Source organism: Mya arenaria, chromosome 10 (assembly GCF_026914265.1).
Source record: "Mya arenaria isolate MELC-2E11 chromosome 10, ASM2691426v1".
Lineage (NCBI taxonomy): Eukaryota > Metazoa > Mollusca > Bivalvia > Myida > Myidae > Mya > Mya arenaria.
The window spans coordinates 64500609-64521538 of record NC_069131.1 but is presented as its reverse complement, the minus strand read 5'-3'; the positions used below and the strand labels follow the sequence as shown (position 1 = coordinate 64521538).

Sequence of the window (20930 nt, the reverse complement as noted above, 5' to 3'; positions counted from 1 at the left end):
ACCGTCTCAATAAGATTTGGTTGAACCGTCTCAATAAGATTTGGTTGAACAGTCTCAATAAGTTTTGGTTGAACCGTCTCAATAAGTTTTGGTTGAACAGTCTCAATAAGTTTTGGTTGAACAGTCTCAATAAGTTTTGGTTGAACCATCTCAATCAGTTTTGGTTGAACAGTCTCAATAAGTTTTGGTTGAACCGTCTCAATAAGTTTTGGTTGAACCGTCTCAATAAGTTTTGGTTGAACAGTCTCAATAAGTTTTGGTTGAACCATCTCAATCAGTTTTGGTTGAACAGTCTCAATAAGTTTTGGTTGAACCGTCTCAATAAGTTTTGGTTGAACCGTCTCAATAAGTTTTGGTTGAACCATCTCAATAAGGTTTGGTTGAACAGTCTCAATAAGATTTGGTTGAACCATCTCAATAAGGTTTGGTTGAACAGTCTCAATAAGGTTTGGTTGAACCGTCTCAATAAGTTTTGGTTGAACCGTCTCAATAAGTTTTGGTTGAACCGTCTCAATAAGATTTGGTTGAACAGTCTCAATAAGATTTGGTTGAACAGTCTCAATAAGTTTTGGTTGAACCATCTCAATAAGTTTTGGTTGAACCATCTCAATAAGTTTTGGTTGAACAGTCTCAATAAGTTTTGGTTGAACAGTCTCAATAAGTTTTGGTTGAACCGTCTCAATAAGTTTTGGTTGAACCATCTCAATAAGGTTTGGTTGAACAGTCTCAATAAGTTTTGGTTGAACCATCTCAATAAGTTTTGGTTGAACCGTCTCAATAAGTTTTGGTTGAACAGTCTCAATAAGTTTTGGTTGAACCGTCTCAATAAGTTTTGGTTGAACAGTCTCAATAAGTTTTGGTTGAACCGTCTCAATAAGTTTTGGTTGAACCATCTCAATAAGGTTTGGTTGAACAGTCTCAATAAGTTTTGGTTGAACAGCTTCGACTTATTCTATCTACTTACCATTCACTTATTTTTCACTATGTACACAATAAAATGAATTGTTTTCTCTAGCAACCTTGCCTTTTTTAATCAGCTTGTTACAGGAACCACAATACTTTTTTTAAAGGGCCTGAGTTGGCCATGATAAGCCACTTAAAACACTTGTTTTTGCTTTATGCCCCTTGCCCCGTTTCAATGATATATCTTAGTTGTAAACCGTATGTTGCTTAAGAGTGCTCAGTAACAACACCCATAAATTTACACACTGAATCTATGCAATAAATCTCATTACAATATTTTTTATTGAAACACAGTTTAAGCCATAAATGAGTTTGCCTAGAAATTTAAGATCTTAAACATTATGATCTTCCATGCAACAGGGCTCTGAGTCACACAAGAGGTATGATCAATATCCACATTCGTTGCTAGTTGATTGTCACAATTTGTAACAAGAGCCCTGCAAGGGAATGCCAATGCTTGCCTGTTTTGTTTTTTGGACAAAAAGGGACATAACTCAACAATAATGATAGCAAGAGTAATGGGCCTTTCTACATACGACCAGGAAAATAACTCAACATTTATGACAGCCAGAGAAATGGGCCTTTCTACATACGACATGGGACATAACTAAACATTTATGTCAGCCAGAGAAATGGGCCTTTCTACATACGACAAGGGACATACCTAAACATTTATGTCAGCCAGAGAAATGGGCCTTTCTACATATAACAAGGGACATAACTCAACATTTATGACAGCAAGAGTAATGGGCCTTTCTGTATATGACACAGGACATAACTCAACATTTAAGACAGCATGAGAAATGGGCCTTTCTACATATGACAAGGGACATAACTCAACATTTATGACAGCATGAGAAATGGGCCTTTCTACATATGACAAGGGACATAACACAACAATTATGACAGCCAGAGTAATGGGCCATTCTACATATGACAAGGGACATAACTCAACGATAATGACAGCAAAAGTAATGGGCCTTTCTACACATGAGTATTTATTGTCACCAGCCACCTGAATTGCATGCATACCTAAGTTTCTAAAGTCTTATATCAAAGGAAGTTTATGTAAAAACTTGCAATAAATAAACCAATATTCATGGCATTTTTTATCTAAATTTTTGATAGATGTTCATTTTTATAGTAAATAAACTGACCTTTGCTTCAAAGATATTAAAATTAACTACCAATATAATATGTCATTGTAGCATTGAGCACAGACATTTTACACATAAAAGGAAGCTTTTATTATAAATTTTCTTTGCTCTGACATTTAAAATAAATTATCAAATTAGCTATGAATAAAACACCTTATTTGAATAAACCTTGGTGGTTAAGCAATTCGATGGCATTGAAGATTTGAATGATTGTCATTATACACACCTGCTCAATGCACACCTCCAGCAGTAGCAGTTCAATCATTAAAATTACTCCTCTTCCTGTTGTGGTGCTGTGCAAATCTGACAATTATACTGAAGATAGCTGTTGACCAGTTTGGTCATTATCATACATTTTAACATACATTGCAGAAAATCCAAGTTCATAATTCAACCAAGCACCTACTTATAAAGCAATTTTGATATAAAGCAAATATAAATTAACTGCTAGATTTTATTTTAAATGGGGGCTGGCAGCGGGTGATATTTCATTTTTTATTATTCTTAGATGACTGTTTCACTGTTGAATATGAGTTCATGCTCTTTTTTAATGCATAAGGAACCATAAACATGTGTTTCTAAACGAACAACGAGCATGGTCGTAACAATTCTCCTTTACAGCATGTGTATGCTATACATTGCACCGAAGGTATGAATCAACACAAGTTCTTGACAGTAATGGACCAGTACACAAATACAGACTCTAGTTGAACATTTTCATTTGCGTCAATAAAATTTAAAGGGGAGAGGGAAAAAGAGAGGGCAGGCAGGGATGAAAATCTAGCAATCAATATATATACCTAATCATAACATTTCTATGGGAACAGTTTGTTGGTGCTGGGTGTGTGCGTCAAGCAGGCATGATTTAAATTACAGGCTAGAATATCGATATACAAAATCAATGTTACCATCTTATTATCAGGCAATTAATACTAAAATACAAACATACAGACCTTGATAAAGGAATTAACTCTTCTTCATTGTATATTTAGATAATTGATTATGGAACGAACACGAAAATAGAACAATTTAACTGAACAGAAAGAAGCCAATGGAGTGGACTTTAAATCACAGATTGATTTCAGGACTTGAAATTGTGATACAATGTCATCTATTGCAAAGGATATTCAGATTATTCTAAAACAATGAATGATTTATCAAAAATCATTATTGAGTTTTTATGCTATCAAAGACCTGTGTAATACACTCAATTCAGTAATGACAATTGAAAACAGTGATAAATGTCAAAAGAAATATTTATGATTAAGTGTATGAAAATAATGTTTAAATGAGAATAGACAGTGAATATTTCACTATTTTTATAAACTTAGGCCAGTTATATGAAAAAGTTACTATGATGTAACAAAACTTAACATATAACATAATGGACTAAATTTTATCAAAACTAAAATGGAAATAATCTTCACGCTTGCAAAAGGTAAATCTAATTATACAATTATACAAATGTTAAAATCAGAAATAAAAAATATACAAGTACTTCAAAACCTTCGATTTGGTTTCAATTTATGCCCTTAAAGTTCTTATGTATCATAACATAAAAAAATGTTAAAATGATTTTTAATTAGTCATGAGCTTGATTTTGAATTGCTTGATAGTTTTTATTTTTTATGAATAAGAATTATATCAATTTTAAAAGTCAATATTGACAAAGAAAGCTCTTTGCTGCAAAAAATATGAAAAGGGTTATAGGCACGTATTATGTATAATGATTATTGACTACCACAATAAATTAACAGGCAAGGTCGAAGAATGTTTTTTTTTTATATTTTGAGTTTCTTATGTTCATATACAAATCTTAGATTTAAATACGGGTGTTCAGTTTTTACCAATCTTGTAAATTGACACAATTATTAAATTGTCAATCTATCCTTAACCAAATCAGATATTTCAATCAATATGTAAGGTTGGTTAAAATTACAATAAAGAGAAGAGATTCTTTTAACTGTATTCAAATTTCATTAGCAGAGAAGTAAGTACAGAAACTTAAAAACTAAGCTCCAAAACAGATTTTGCTAACCATTACTCATAATTAACCTAATTTTATAGCAGATACTAAAAGTGTAGGGATCCTCTTTTCTGCTGAAGATAAAACTTTTTCTTTTTTTTTCCATTTTCAGAACCCAAACTTTACAGTATTGTTGGCCCATTTGGCAATGCAGACAGATGGCTGCGCCCAAAATGGATCTAACCGGTCACAGCATGCATCCACTTTCTACTGCACATACCAACTTCAGCCCAACTGCACGGACAGACGATGATATCAACGCTGCCGTCACAAACTTCCTCCACAGTGAGGGGTCAAGACTGCATGGCCAACCGTGGCAGGACACCACTGAGGATGTTACAAAATGGCTTGCAATGCAGATACAGAAAGAACGGGAAGGGTGGCGACAGAAAACACGGGCGGCCATGATGGAAATTGAAAGTCATCGGAAAGAGGTGTTGAAGTATCAGAAATTGATCCAAGAATGCACAGATCAGATGAAAATTGTCGCTGAATGCTGCAACCTCCCCGAGGAAACCATTAACCAGATATCAGACCATGAGCCACGTCAAGCTTTACCCATGTATATAGAATGTCTCACCGAGACGCTAAATTCACTAATGGAAGACCGTATTATGTGTCTACAAATATTACGCCCAGATGGCCGAGCATCAAACAACAGCCTCCCCGACTTACTTCGAGCCTACATTGAGGCTTTAAAACACCATGCAGAGAAGGCTCACAGGGAGGCAAGATCGCGGTTAGAGAATCTGGAATCAGCAAATAAGCAGAGCTCAACGGAGATACACAAGATGAAGAAGCAGATATCGAGGAAGCAGGAAGAGGTGGATAAACTACATAACAAACTACAGGTGATGGCACTAATACATTTGGGATTAACTGGGTTGTAGTACATGTGCCTTTTATTTTTATGTATTAGGACTAGAGTAGAGATTTCTTTTTTGGTTACATTCTCATGCCTGACCATCCCTGTCTATTGAATACGCCTCCACTATGTTTTTCTGATAAAATTTATATCCGGTGAAAAAGTAGCCAAAAATTTGGAAAATGATGCTCAAAGTAAAACGTCCACAGTTTGTATGATGTTTCTGGCCTTTTCTGCTTGTGAAAATAGATCACTGCATCATGGTTAAGGGTCATGTTCCCTACTCTGCCACCCCTATCTTTTTTAACAATCCAGATGAGACTGTACAACCTCCTCATGTGTGGCACTTAAACATGCTTGTCGTTTCTGTGACCAAATATATCATTGTTTGTGTGTGTTTATTAGAACCAAAAACTAATCAAACAAACCAATTGAGCCTATCATATTTGGTGTTCTCAAATGGAATATTGTTGTTTGTTACTGAAATAACTAGACTCTAACAAATAATGTCATTTGTTACCATTTATTATCACAAACATTTCTGTCATTTACGTATATATTCCACCAAAGCCAACTACATACTTTAAATGGTTGTTTTTTGATTCTTATCTCTAAAATCAAAAGACTTTTCACAATTTGGATGTGCATTAGAGTCCTACTCATTTTCCACCAACCTTACAACACTAACACTATCTTAATACACTTTCTTAATATTTCAAATAAGAACTTAATTGAAGTTCTGGTATTTGATATCATTTCATGAACATTTCTAAAATATGACAAAGAGTACGAGTGATGTTTAAAAGGTTTAAATGAATGTCTGTCCTGTTCTATCTTCTTCCATCAATTTCTTCTTTGCAGGAAATAAAAGATGTAACAATGAACAAGTTCGCTGAGATATCAAACGAACCCAGAGACTTTGATGATGCCTCCTCACAGACGGACATTCCCGCCCTTCCGTTTATACATCCCAGCAGAACACACCAAAAACACCCACCAGAACAAAAAGGATCGCTCCCGACTTCACCCTACAGCGTACCCACACCGCTGCCCATTCTGGACCAGAAAAACATTCAGATATCTGCTGAGAAGCTGTCAAGACTACGCAGAAGTGCTAAAAAGCTTGAGAACTCATTACAAGATGCCCTGACCCAGATGGATACATTCAGAAAAGGCATGAAAGCACCAAAGTCAAACCAGTCTAGTTTATTCGTGACACCGAGACAGATGGCTTCATCCAGTCTTGGTCACATGCCAGATCTTCCGCCTGCTCTGAAGAAGGAAATGAAACTATTGCCATCTCCGATGCACATGTGGTCTACTAAGCTAGAAGTAAACGGACCAAGAATTCATGATGCCGAGATTGAACTGATTAAAATGCAGGAGAAAGAGAAAGAAGAAAAAAAGCGTAGAGCAAAAGAAAAGCGAAGGGAAGCTCTTCAGAAAAGTCAGGAAAAAATACTGAACAGTCAGGAGGCACCAACTTTTAGATCGCTCATGAAATCATTAGATGAAGTAAAGAAAACCAAGGGAAAGAATTTTAAACCAGTCGGGCAGGTAACAAAGTGCCTGAGATGTAATAAACTGTTCACCCTAAACGACAATCATAAGAAATCGTGTAACTATCATCCAAAAGGAAAAGAGAGAATTGAGCAGTACTCGGATCGAGGAAAGCTGGTGAAGGTCACGTATGTATGGAAGTGTTGCATGATGGGACCAGACAATCCTGGATGTACATACGGCCAACATGTATGAAGGTCATGTAATAGGATATAGACAACTGAATGTTTGTGTGTAGGCTACATACCACTAATTTTGTGCAAAAACTGTGTGTGAAATATATGTGATACTTACTCGTCTCGGATTACTTTTTTTTGGCTAATCAAAATTTGTTTTCCATATTAATGCCAAGTAAGGAATTCAATATATCAATTTTATGAACATGCATAGATATGTAGCCAAAATTGTTGTGTGAATAATAGGATTTGTTCAATCATAAACAGGACTATCAGTGTCATTGTATGCAAATTGATCAGTATTAAAATTCATGTGCAGGTTCCTAAGTACATGATCTGAATGTTTATCTTATTTAATTGATTTGTTTGTTTTTACGCATCTGTTATGAAATAAATGAAAACAAATCAATGCATTGATATTTCAATTCTTGTGAAGAGGGAGAAAGGCACAACATGCAAATGCAAACAATTTGTCTCAGTTTTTTATTTAAATATTGTGCTGGATTCTAAATAAGATTTTGGTGAAATGTTCTAAATCTAAAGGTAACTTGCAAGCTAGGTCTTACGGACAAAGCGCAATGTTGCAAGTCCCCATGGATTAGCTGCAATTTTCAATCCACTGACTTTCTTATTTGAGGACCTTTGACTTGTTTTGTCCTAATTTCTTTTCGCAATATTTTAATTTTCAAAAAAATAAGTTTAGCAATAAAGAAATTTCATTGGGGTCAAAATGATAATCCTGTGTCTACATTCACTGTGTTCAATAGATATAGAAGCAAAGCGGTATGCCTTTAAGGGCCTTCCACAGTGCAAAAGTTGTTTTAAGGACCAAAACCAAAACCAAAAATGCTTAAAAAAGTCAATCTTCTTTCGCAAATTTTGGTCAACTCCTTACTACCCTTAAACATGTGTTTTTACTTGCCAAAAGATCGTTCCTCAAAACTATATAAAACATTAACTCTAAAACGCTTTTATTTTTGGCCTTCCCCAACGACTTTTGTCCTGTGGAAGGCCCTTAATAATCAGACTGAACAAATTTCTAAATTTCTTTGCAACGTGAATCAAAGAAGATAGGAACATATCAAAATTGAATTTTGAAGCCATATAGTTAAAGTTTAAAGTGTAGTTCAATTATTTGTTATAGGCAGTTTAAACAGAAGTTTCAAGTATTATGTTTACCTGACATAAACCTTGATTTATGTCCAAAGAGTTTTAAAAACAGTTCAATAGGTATCATTGAGTTAAGATTTATAGGATTTCTTATCTGAATAAATTCAGGAGATTTATTTTAAACATTATTTGTAGCTCCTGTAATACCTGGGATAAAAAAAGTATTTCTGTCATCTTGACGAGCGAAACATTGACAAGAAGAACAAGAAATGACTTAACATTTTTCAGTGGAAGCATTTTTTTTATTTTAGGTAAGATCCTCAGCAGAGTCATGCTGCTGTGATAATGGCCTTCATTACACTTCAAATATTGTCAAAATCCCACCTTTGCTGGGTTGGGTGTGTATTCTTATTTATACTCCCACTCTGGCAAGGCCCATTCGGCGAGTGCTCCGATAAGATTGTTAGTCATTTTACGCTTTTGGAGCAAAGAGCGCAGACAGAATGTAACCCTGGTTAGAGCTTCCCTGGTTCTTTAATGAGCACCAGTGTATAGCACTGTCACACAGGACCCACATTTAATGTCCCTCCCGGAAGATGATTAGTTTTTTTTAGTGGTGTGGTGGGGAATTGAACCTGCAACCTCTGGATTGACAGTCAAGTGTGTTACCACTCAACCACATATCCGCCTCTGCAGCAGAAAGGTTTGTTGAATCCCTACCACAAGGTGTCGAAAAGCCATGGGCCCCAAATCACAAACAAGAGGCACATCAGTGCCTGTGCTCCACTGGCCAAAAGGTTCAAGCCACCTAACGAACATTTTCGTCAAGTTTCATAGAAATACAATCATCAATTTTTGAGGAGAAGTTATTTAATTTTTTTTTTTACTTTAATAGCTCTGGCTGCCATGTTGTGCAGTGGACCGAAATGATTTGGGCAATTTGAGTAAAGGAGCACCAAACATGTATAAATGTAAGGTTTTTAAATTGATCTTTTTGTGAGAACTTTATGCTTATATGTTTACTCATAAATTATTATTGTTTAAAAATTATTTAAAGATGCTATACGTGAAAAATTAAGACATTATTTTTTTTTCTATTAAAGGGAGGTAATTCAGTAGTAAAATGTAATCAAAGCTATTAAAGCATGGCATTTCTTTTCTAACCATGTTGATATTATTACAGTCTATTCAAGCAAGATGCCTTTTGTTTTTACATGTACTGTACCCATAGGTTCTGAAAAACAAGGAGCACTATTCCCAACAGAAGGATGTCACTCCCTATCACTGCATGAGCATCATAATAAAGAAATGTTTACTCAAACTGCAAGCTGCTCAATTGAAATAGGTATTTACCTCAAGCATACAGTTTTATAATGTGGCAAAATAGTCGGACTACTAGATTGTCATTCGGACTAGTAAAATATGCCATTATGCTAGTCCAACTGGCTAGTAGGTTAAAATGTTTTTTGTGAAGACTGCGGACGAGAAGTCCTTAAAGGTTTTTCTATTTTTAACTCTCGAAGCCATGTTGTGCAGCGGACCGGAACCATTTGGGCAATTTTGGTTAAAGGGCATCCCGATGAACATTTATGTAAAGTTTCATCAAAATCTGATAATCGGTTTCTGAGAAGATGTAGTTTAACGTTTTTTTCTATTCTTAGCTCTGGTGCCCATGTTGTGCAGCAGACCAGAACTGTTTGGGCTATTTTGGTTAAGGACTGCCCAAGTAACATTTCTGTCAAGTTTCATTGCAATACGATCATCGGTTTCTGAGGAGAAGTCGTTTAAAGGTTTTTCTATTTTTACCTCTGGGGGCCATCTTGTGCAGTGGACCGAAACTATTGAAGCAAATTTGATAAAGGACCATCCAAGGAACATTTCTGTTAAGTTTCATCAAAATCTGATCATCGGTTTCTGAGAAGATGTTCTTTAAAGGTTTTTCTATTTTTTTGCCCTGGCAGCCATGTTGTGCAGCGGACCGGAACCATTTGAGCAATTTTGGTTAAGGACCACCCAAGGAACAATTCTGTCAAGTTTCATCAAAATCTGCCTATCCGTTTCAGAGGAGATGTCGTTTAAAGATTTTGCTATTTTTAGCTGTGGCGGCCATATTGTGCAATGGACCAGAACCATTTGAGCAATTTTAATAAAGGACCACCCAAGGAACATTACTGTCAAGTTTCATCAAAATCTGCCGAACCGTTTCAGAGGAGATGTCGTTTAAAGATTTTGCTATTTTTAGCTCTGGCGGCCATATTGTGCAATGGACCGGAACCATTTGAGCAATTTTGGTAAAGGACCACCAAAGGAACATTCCTGTGAAGTGTTGTCAAAATCCGCTTATCAGTTTCAGAGGAGATGTCGTTTAAAGTAAAAGTTTACGCACGCACGCACGCACGCACGCACGCACTCACGACGGACAATCTGTGACGACATAAGCTCCATGGCCTTCGGCCAGTGGAGCTAAAAACTTAAGCTGCATACCATACTAAGCAAAGACTATTGGCCGCCTGATTTTTTCAATAGAATTGCTGTCCACTTATAGACTTCCAGGCCGGAAAATAATTTATTGTCTAAGATTCTTGTAAAACTGGCTCCACAAAGTCAAACTCAGTCAAGCTCATCTGTCAGGTGATGATTACCAAATTTTCGTTACTCAGGTTTTCAAAAACATGGGCCAATATGTCATTGTCATGTAAAAACTTAGTCATAGCTCTAAGACCAACAGACATCTAAATGTTGCAAGCGACAGTTAATACACACAAGCAAACCAGACTCAGATGTGACACAATAGTCCGGTGTTACTTTATGTTTGAAACAAGTCCTCAAAGTTCAACATTTTATTTACAAGTCATCATATATCTGTGGAATAACTACAACTCTCTAGCTCGAGAGTAAAAACGAGACTTTTTAGCTTTGAAGCAAGAACCAGACTCTCAGAGCTACGTGCGATTGGCACTCACCTCAATATTCAAACTATGTCATATCCACGTGATCTCACGTAGCTACCTTCGTAGTCTAGGTATTTCCCTAGGATTATGATCACGTGCATATGCAAGACCCCATTGTGTAACATCAAAAAAGTCTGTCTTATGTAATTATCAAGTTATTACCCTTTGTTAGACTAAAAAACGAACAGACAAGCATCAGGCGGTCTCACTACAGCACTTTCATTTATCATGTATAGAATACGAATATAAAAGACTACACTTTAAAGTCCTTCAGTGCTTGAATAATATAACATGATCTTGCCAATTGTATTTTATGAATAATTATAAACTGCCAACTATGACATACTGACATAGTAAAAAGGGAGACAATAAATGAAATAATAAGGAAGACAAGAGTAGTCCCCCTTCATCTGTATTTCCCTCTGCTTGCTTTTTGGTTTACTAATAAATTAAAAGCAAACATTCCTGTTATTAAAAAGAATTACAAAAATCTCACTGAGTAACTGAATTTCATCCATTACTGATTTAAATATTTGAGGGCCAGCTCATACATGGTTTATCCACATATTATTTTTATTCATAAATAGACACAGCTTATTGCCAATGATAAACAAATAAGTTAATCGACAAATTATACACATTATTTTTATAAGATATAAGTTTACAAGTTATTTTCAAGATATAGAAGGAATTTTAATCTCTGGGATATTTGCCCTTAAGAGGAACTTCACAAGAGTATTTTTTTTCTTTTATTCAGATATGTTTGGCCTTATGATACATGCTTCAAAGATAGATAGTTAATCTAAAACAGTGAAACATTCATTAAAACAATCTTAAATAATCTGAAAGATTTACTGGTAATGACAAAACGATAAGAAATTTTCAGAAATATTTCTACTGAAGTGTATTACTCCAAGGCCTGCCAATGTCTAAACGGATTGAAATGGATCTGCTTGAAATGGATCAGGCCCTGATAAAATCTTTTTTTGTAGATAACTTGCTTGAAATTCATTTGCAATAAGCTGTGACCATTCATTAATAAAAGATACCTAGATAAGTCAACTATGTGGGCCTCATATATTTGAATCCGAGATCAATCGATGAGGCGGTTCTCATTCGTTGTAACAGCTTTGTGGTCTGCCCATTCGGAACACCTCGGCCATTTTCCATCAAAATCAACCTCAGATGTATGCCGGCACATCAGTAAAAGTAGTACATAAAATTTTAAATAATAGTATTGATTAATTTAAATGTTTTAATGTGTATGGTGTAATACTAAGTCTAAATTGATTGCCATTGAAGTATATTACTTCATAAATAATTATGGTTCCCAAAAGTAAGGTCATAATAAGTTAAACTGCTAAATTGAAATTACTACACGATCTACTTGTAGCATAGTTAAATGTAAAGATTTCTGACATTGTAAACTGTCCATATACACCCGAGATTGTTTCTGATGAAAAATAGCAGAGAAGTTCCGAATGGTGGTCTGCCATAATCTTAAAGTGATACTCTTATTCAAAATCAATACATACACATGTATAACAAACATCAACTTTGACTGATAAACCTTTAACTACTTACTAAATCATGCATTTATGGAAAATATTAATTACTGATAATGAGATTGTAACCATTAATTTAATAGCAGAAAGCACAAAAACATTAAATGATTGGTGAATGCTAAAACATTTACTGTGTTCTACTATAGTCTCATGAGGTAGAAATACCATGTTTTATGCTATTTTTTTTTTAAATTAAACTCTGTATCTTTCATAAGAACCATTATTTTCGACATTTATTCATCCTTTTCGGAATATTAAAACAATATCATTAATTAATTGTGGTAAATCTTATTTGGGAGTAAGAGTGCATCTTTAAAAACTGCTCTATACAGCACACTATGACAAAGTGTAAAGGGAGATAACTAGATGTGAATCAGGAACTAAACAATAGTACTTCCCCTTCATCTTCATTTCATTCAAATATTTTCGCATTAAATAATGTTATTGGATTGCGCAGGCATTTTCAATATTGTTAACTCATAGACAAACAACTACCAGTCAGTTGCAGTCGGACTCCAGCATCAAACAGAATAACCCTTAGGCAAATATGAATTAATTGATAGATTTTCATCCACAATATTTTAAATGGGGGTTGGTGGTGACATTTTTTTTCTCTTTCTTAAATCTCTGTTTCACCATTGAATATGTGTTCATAATCATTCTTATTGCATGAGGGACCATATACATGACTGTGTTTCTAGGCGAACCACAAACACGATTGTAACAAATCTCCTTTTTTACATGTGAATGTTACACATAGACACCTTAGTTATGAATAAAAGCTGTTCCTGGACCGTACCAGGAAACAGTATGCAAATAAAAACCCTAGTTTAACATTTTTATTTGAGTCAATAAAATTTGAGGGGCAGCGGAAAAGAGAGAGGGTGGTTCAGGATGAAAATCTAGCAATTTTTTTATAGTTGCCTAATATTTATGTTCATAACTGAAGGTGTTGTCCTTTTTGGTATGCGCATACAGGGGATTTATAAGGGTCATCAGGGTTATCAAGAGGATGGTAGCAGTAGATAGAAAAAAAAATGCCATTATTCAGAATGCAAACTCTCGAAATATTTCTCTAATATTTGTTACACATGATTCGGTTGTAAAATGAAGAATACCCAAGAGGTGAGGGGCATTACAATCTCATAGCTCTTGAAGCAATGAAAAGTAATATTTATAAAGAAACTTTGGAAAACAAATGTACCATATGACTTGGATTCTAAAGATTCTTGTTATTTAGACTTGTTAATTACCAACAGGGGGTGGATATAAATTATAATAATCAGTATAAGCGTCATGTCAATTGTAAAAGTTGTTAAAAGAAATAAAAAAGATGCAAAATAAGAAAAACTGTTACATTATTTTGCTTTCATTGACAAAATTTATTATCAATAAACGAAAACGGAATATTCAAAAACAAGATCAGAAAAGAATAACATTCAACACGGCTGATTTATGGGAATTGTGGATTTAATCATAAATTCTTCTAAAGCTCCAAATGAAATATATTTACTGACTACAAATGAACCTCAAATACTGTCAGTGATTCCATTTTCTATTTAGGAGATAAAGGACAAGTACAATTGCAATCTAATGTGTGTGTTTTTTTCTTCAAACAGATTGAAATAAATCAAAGTTTCGAATTTGAAATCAGAATACTACATTCCCATTATGCACAACTAAAGTGTTGTAAACTGAATATTATTGTAAATCATATTAATGATTTTTTAATGGTATTGGAATAAGAACAATAGAAGACAAACACTATTTAATTACAATGTATTGTTATCTATGAGGGGTTTAATTACATTGTGTCATGGTTTGTGTTAAAATACTGAAAAACAATACACTGATTTAACATGTGCGAATTCACATTCACTTTGATTAAATCCAGCAGGGACTTAAACTCAATTTTTTTAAGATATATAGAAACACGTGCAAAAGTTGAAAATTGATCGGGATTAAATCCCGCAGACTCAAATATTGGAAGTTTATTAAGGAAAATTTAGATAATAAGCTATTGTAATAGCCATGGGCTGCAAAAACGTCTAGCAGTGTTCAAGTACACTTTAACACTCTGTCTTTCATTGTTGGGATTTAGATTAGCGTGGATTATGACATTAATATAAACAACCTAAAGCATTTGTGATACACTGCAATATATAACTGCAATTTTTGAACTGTAGTGCTTCCATGCCTTCTGATCGAAGATTTGAACTGTGGGTTTAAGGTTGTGAAAAACACGGACCATACATGAAACAGTGAGACACGTTTTGTAGTTTTGTACGGTGAAATCAGACTTATATCAGAACAGCAAGAACTGGGGAAATGCAAAGATAATCATGAACAGCTAGTGCCAGTGATGTTCCAGTACATCAATGAAAGTCTGACAGGCCTATTTTAGACAAGGTAAGATTTCAGTGTTTGTGTTTTGTCATAAAGTTACAGAGGCTGGTGAAGACAACAGTTTGCAGATCTGTTTCCTTTGTTTTGCCTTTTCATAATCAACTATATAGTTGAACAGTTGTTGCCAGTCAAGTTCCACAACACTAATGTAAGTCTAACAGACAGGCCAATTTATGAAAAGGTAAGATTTCACTGCTGTGTTTTGTCATAAAGTCAAAAAGGCGGAGAAAACAACTGTTTGCAGAACTGTTTCCTTGTTATTGCCTGATGTTTTCCATAATCATGAACAGATGGTGCCAGTCAAGGCCCGCTACACCCATGACAGATCTGTTTCAGACAAGGTAAGCTTTGACTATTGTTTTTAGACATAAATCACACAGGCACAAACAAAAAACTCGTTACAAATCTGTTTCCTTACTATTTTCTAATGTTTTTGATATTTATTCAAACAAGAATTTCATGGTAGACTACAGATTGCTTTTTTTGCGAAAGCGCTTGTCTCCCCTTTGTTTGGTCGTAGGTGAGAAATCATCAATGATGGACATGAAATTTGTTCTTTGGACAGGAGATGACCAACATAGGGGTCATCAACCGGTCATGACCAATCTGTATACCAAGTATGAAGTTCCTGGGTCCAAGTGTTCTTTAGTTTTTGAGCACAAAGAAGTGTGACATGTGGACTGGTGACCAACAATTTGAGTTTCAACTAAAAGGTATCTGTGACCTTGACCTACTGACCTCCAAATCAATAGAGATCATCTACTAATCAAGGCCAATTAGTAAACCAAGTATGAAGTTCCCGGGCCTAAGCATTCTTAATTTAATAAGCAGAAACCATATTACATCAAGTTACCTTGACCTCTGACCTACTGGCCTGAAAATCAAAAGGGGTCATCTACTCCTCATGACCAATTGGCATATCTAGTATGAAGTTCCTGACTGCAAGCTTTCTTTAGTTATAAAATATTGTTGCCAGAAATACATGCAAGCTACTGCTATTTTTAACTATTGTTGCCAGAAATACAAGCAAGCTACTGCCATTGTCAACTATTGTTGCCAGAAATACATGCAAGCTACTGCCATTGTTAACTATTGTTGCCAGAAATACAAGCAAGCTACTGCCATTGTCAACTATTGTTTCCAGAATTATATGCAAGCTACTGCCATTTTTAACTATTGTTGCCAGAAATACAAGCAAGCTACTGCCATTGTCAACTAGTGTTGCCAGAAATACATGCAAGCTACTGCCATTGTTAACTATTGTTGCCAGAAATACATGCAAGCTACTGTCATAGTCAACTATTGTTGCCAGAAATACATGCAAGCTACTGCCATCATCAACTATTGTTGCCAGAAATACATGCAAGCTACTGCCAAATGTAAACTATTTTTGCCAAAAATACATGCAAGCTACTGCCATCTAAAACTATTGTTGCCAGAGTAGCATGCATGCTACTGCAATTAACTATGTTGACAGTAATACATGACAGCTCCTGCCATTGTACATTAATGTGGCTAGAAAAATATGACAGATACTTTTCTTGAAAGTGACACCTACTGTTTATGCATACTGTTATTGCCAGAATACATGACAGTTTTGTCAAGTGAACATTGACATAAACAGAAACACATGATAGCTACTGCCATGGCACACTATTGTTGCTAGAAATAGATGATACTTTTTGCTACTGTCCACTGTTGTTGCCAGAAGCTGCTGCCATTCTACACTGTTGTTGACAGTAATACATGGCAGCTGTTGCCATTCTACACTGTTGTTGCCAGAATTACATGGCAGCTGTTGTCATTCTACACTGTTGTTGCCAGAATTACATGGCAGCTGTTGTCATTTTACATTGCTGTTGCCACTAAGACAGGGCAGATGCTCTCATTTTACACTGTTATTGCCAGAAATTCATGACAGATGCTGTCATTTTACACTGTTGGTGCCAGAAATACATGGCAGATGCTGTCATTTTACACTGTTGTTCCCAGAAATACATGGCAGATGCTGTCATTTTACACTGTTGGTGCCAGAAATACATGGCAGATGCTGTCATTTTACACTGTTGGTGCCAGAAATACATGGCAGATGCTGTCATTTTACACTGTTGGTGCCAGAAATACATGGCAGATGCTGTCATTTTACACTGTTGGTGCCAGAAATACATGGCAGATGCTGTCATTTTACACTGTTGGTGCCAGAAATACATGGCAGATGCTGTCATTTTACACTGTTGGTGCCAGAAATACATGGCAGATGCTGTCATTTTACACTGTTGTTCCCAGAAATACATGGCAGATGCTGTCATTTTACACTGTTGGTGCCAGAAATACATGGCAGATGCTGTCATTTTACACTGTTGGTGCCAGAAATACATGGCAGATGCTGTCATTTTACACTGTTGGTGCCAGAAATACATGGCAGATGCTGTCATTTTACACTGTTGGTGCCAGAAATACATGGCAGATGCTGTCATTTTACACTGTTGTTCCCAGAAATACATGGCAGATGCTGTCATTTTACACTGTTGTTCCCAGAAATACATGGCAGATGCTGTCATTTTACACTGTTGTTCCCAGAAATACATGGCAGATGCTGTCATTTTACACTGTTGTTCCCAGAAATACATGGCAGATGCTGTCATTTTACACTGTTGGTGCCACAAATACATGGCAGATGCTGTCATTTTACACTGTTGGTGCCAGAAATACATGGCAGATGCTGTCATTTTACACTGTTGGTGCCAGAAATACATGGCAGATGCTGTCATTTTACACTGTTGGTGCCAGAAATACATGGCAGATGCTGTCATTTTACACTGTTGGTGCCAGAAATACATGGCAGATGCTGTCATTTTACACTGTTGTTCCCAGAAATACATGGCAGATGCTGTCATTTTACACTGTTGGTGCCAGAAATACATGGCAGATGCTGTCATTTTACACTGTTGGTGCCAGAAATACATGGCAGATGCTGTCATTTTACACTGTTGTTCCCAGAAATACATGGCAGATGCTGTCATTTTACACTGTTGTTCCCAGAAATACATGGCAGATGCTGTCATTTTACACTGTTGGTGCCAGAAATACATGGCAGATGCTGTCATTTTACACTGTTGGTGCCAGAAATACATGGCAGATGCTGTCATTTTACACTGTTGGTGCCAGAAATACATGGCAGATGCTGTCATTTTACACTGTTGGTGCCAGAAATACATGGCAGATGCTGTCATTTTACACTGTTGGTGCCAGAAATACATGGCAGATGCTGTCATTTTACACTGTTGGTGCCAGAAATACATGGCAGATGCTGTCATTTTACACTGTTGGTGCCAGAAATACATGGCAGATGCTGTCATTTTACACTGTTGGTGCCAGAAATACATGGCAGATGCTGTCATTTTACACTGTTGGTGCCAGAAATACATGGCAGATGCTGTCATTTTACACTGTTGGTGCCAGAAATACATGGCAGATGCTGTCATTTTACACTGTTGGTGCCAGAAATACATGGCAGATGCTGTCATTTTACACTGTTGGTGCCAGAAATACATGGCAGATGCTGTCATTTTACACTGTTGGTGCCAGAAATACATGGCAGATGCTGTCAATTTACACTGTTGGTGCCAGAAATACATGGCAGATGCTGTCATTTTACACTGTTGGTGCCAGAAATACATGGCAGATGCTGTCATTTTACACTGTTGGTGCCAGAAATACATGGCAGATGCTGTCATTTTACACTGTTGGTGCCAGAAATACATGGCAGATGCTGTCAATTTACACTGTTGGTGCCAGAAATACATGGCAGATGCTGTCAATTTACACTGTTGGTGCCAGAAATACATGGCAGATGCTGTCATTTTACACTGTTGGTGCCAGAAATACATGGCAGATGCTGTCATTTTACACTGTTGGTGCCAGAAATACATGGCAGATGCTGTCATTTTACACTGTTGTTCCCAGAAATACATGGCAGATGCTGTCATTTTACACTGTTGTTCCCAGAAATACATGGCAGATGCTGTCATTTTACACTGTTGGTGCCAGAAATACATGGCAGATGCTGTCATTTTACACTGTTGGTGCCAGAAATACATGGCAGATGCTGTCATTTTACACTGTTGTTCCCAGAAATACATGGCAGATGCTGTCATTTTACACTGTTGTTCCCAGAAATACATGGCAGATGCTGTCATTTTACACTGTTGGTGCCAGAAATACATGGCAGATGCTGTCATTTTACACTGTTGGTGCCAGAAATACATGGCAGATGCTGTCATTTTACACTGTTGGTGCCAGAAATACATGGCAGATGCTGTCATTTTACACTGTTGGTGCCAGAAATACATGGCAGATGCTGTCATTTTACACTGTTGGTGCCAGAAATACATGGCAGATGCTGTCATTTTACACTGTTGGTGCCAGAAATACATGGCAGATGCTGTCATTTTACACTGTTGGTGCCAGAAATACATGGCAGATGCTGTCATTTTACACTGTTGGTGCCAGAAATACATGGCAGATGCTGTCATTTTACACTGTTGGTGCCAGAAATACATGGCAGATGCTGTCATTTTACACTGTTGGTGCCAGAAATACATGGCAGATGCTGTCATTTTACACTGTTGGTGCCAGAAATACATGGCAGATGCTGTCATTTTACACTGTTGGTGCCAGAAATACATGGCAGATGCTGTCAATTTACACTGTTGGTGCCAGAAATACATGGCAGATGCTGTCATTTTACACTGTTGGTGCCAGAAATACATGGCAGATGCTGTCATTTTACACTGTTGGTGCCAGAAATACATGGCAGATGCTGTCATTTTACACTGTTGGTGCCAGAAATACATGGCAGATGCTGTCAATTTACACTGTTGGTGCCAGAAATACATGGCAGATGCTGTCAATTTACACTGTTGGTGCCAGAAATACATGGCAGATGCTGTCATTTTACACTGTTGGTGCCAGAAATACATGGCAGATGCTGTCATTTTACACTGTTGGTGCCAGAAATACATGGCAGATGCTGTCATTTTACACTGTTGGTGCCAGAAATACATGGCAGATGCTGTCATTTTACACTGTTGGTGCCAGAAATACATGGCAGATGCTGTCATTTTACACTGTTGGTGCCAGAAATACATGGCAGATGCTGTCATTTTACACTGTTGGTGCCAGAAATACATGGCAGATGCTGTCATTTTACACTGTTGGTGCCAGAAATACATGGCAGATGCTGTCATTTTACACTGTTGGTGCCAGAAATACATGGCAGATGCTGTCATTTTACACTGTTGGTGCCAGAAATACATGGCAGATGCTGTCATTTTACACTGTTGGTGCCAGAAATACATGGCAGATGCTGTCATTTTACACTGTTGGTGCCAGAAATACATGGCAGATGCTGTCATTTTACACTGTTGGTGCCAGAATTACATGGCAGATGCTGTCATTTTACACTGTTGGTGCCAGAAATACATGGCAGATGCTGTCATTTTACACTGTTGGTGCCAGAAATACATGGCAGATGCTGTCATTTTACACTGTTGGTGCCAGAAATACATGGCAGATGCTGTCATTTTACACTGTTGGTGCCAGAAATACATGGCAGATGCTGTCATTTTACACTGTTGGTGCCAGAAATACATGGCAGATGCTGTCATTTTACACTGTTGGTGCCAGAAATACATGGCAGATGCTGTCAATTTACACTGTTGGTGCCAGAAATACATGGCAGATGCTGTCATTTTACACTGTTGGTGCCAGAAATACATGGCAGATGCTGTCATTTTACACTGTTGGTGCCAGAAATACATGGCAGATGCTGTCATTTTACACTGTTGGTGCCAGAAATACATGGCAGATGCTGTCATTTTACACTGTTGGTGCCAGAAATACATGGCAGATGCTATCAATTTACACTGTTGTTGCCAGAAAAATATGACAGCAGCTGCAATTTTAGACTGTTGCTGCCTGAAATACATAACAGCTGCTGTTAGAGTACAATGATGTTGCCCAAAATATGTGGCAGATGCTGCCATTGTACACTCTTGCTGCCAGAAATACACAACTTTAACTGTCATTATACACTTTGATGCCAGAAATACACAACATTTACTGACATAATACTCCTTATTGCCAGAAA

The 20930-nt window shown here is 36.5% G+C and overlaps 3 protein-coding genes across 4 annotated transcripts in view; 2 read left to right on the top strand and 1 right to left on the bottom strand.

The window, feature by feature from the left end:
• LOC128205674 (uncharacterized) overlaps positions 1–20930 on the bottom strand; it is a 266905-nt gene that overhangs the window by 13724 nt on the left and 232251 nt on the right. The window lies entirely within an intron of this gene.
• Positions 3183–7156, top strand: LOC128205660 (uncharacterized). Of its 2 annotated transcripts, none has more exons than XM_052907473.1 (3): positions 3183–3558; positions 4259–4970; positions 5873–7156. In XM_052907473.1, the coding sequence occupies exons 2-3, from the start codon at positions 4305–4307 to the stop codon at positions 6764–6766; spliced, it is 1560 nt and encodes a 519-aa protein (XP_052763433.1). In that variant the 5' UTR covers positions 3183–3558; positions 4259–4304; the 3' UTR covers positions 6767–7156. The 2 variants fall into 2 exon arrangements, with proteins under 2 accessions (XP_052763433.1, XP_052763432.1); XM_052907472.1 differs by having other exon boundaries at positions 4259–4997.
• The window catches only part of LOC128205667 (uncharacterized), a 43308-nt gene continuing 36657 nt past the window's right edge, over positions 14280–20930 (top strand). Inside the window, exon 1 of the mRNA XM_052907482.1 lies at positions 14280–14782. The gene's annotated coding sequence lies outside the window, so the exon portion shown is untranslated. The remainder of the gene's footprint in view (positions 14783–20930) is intronic.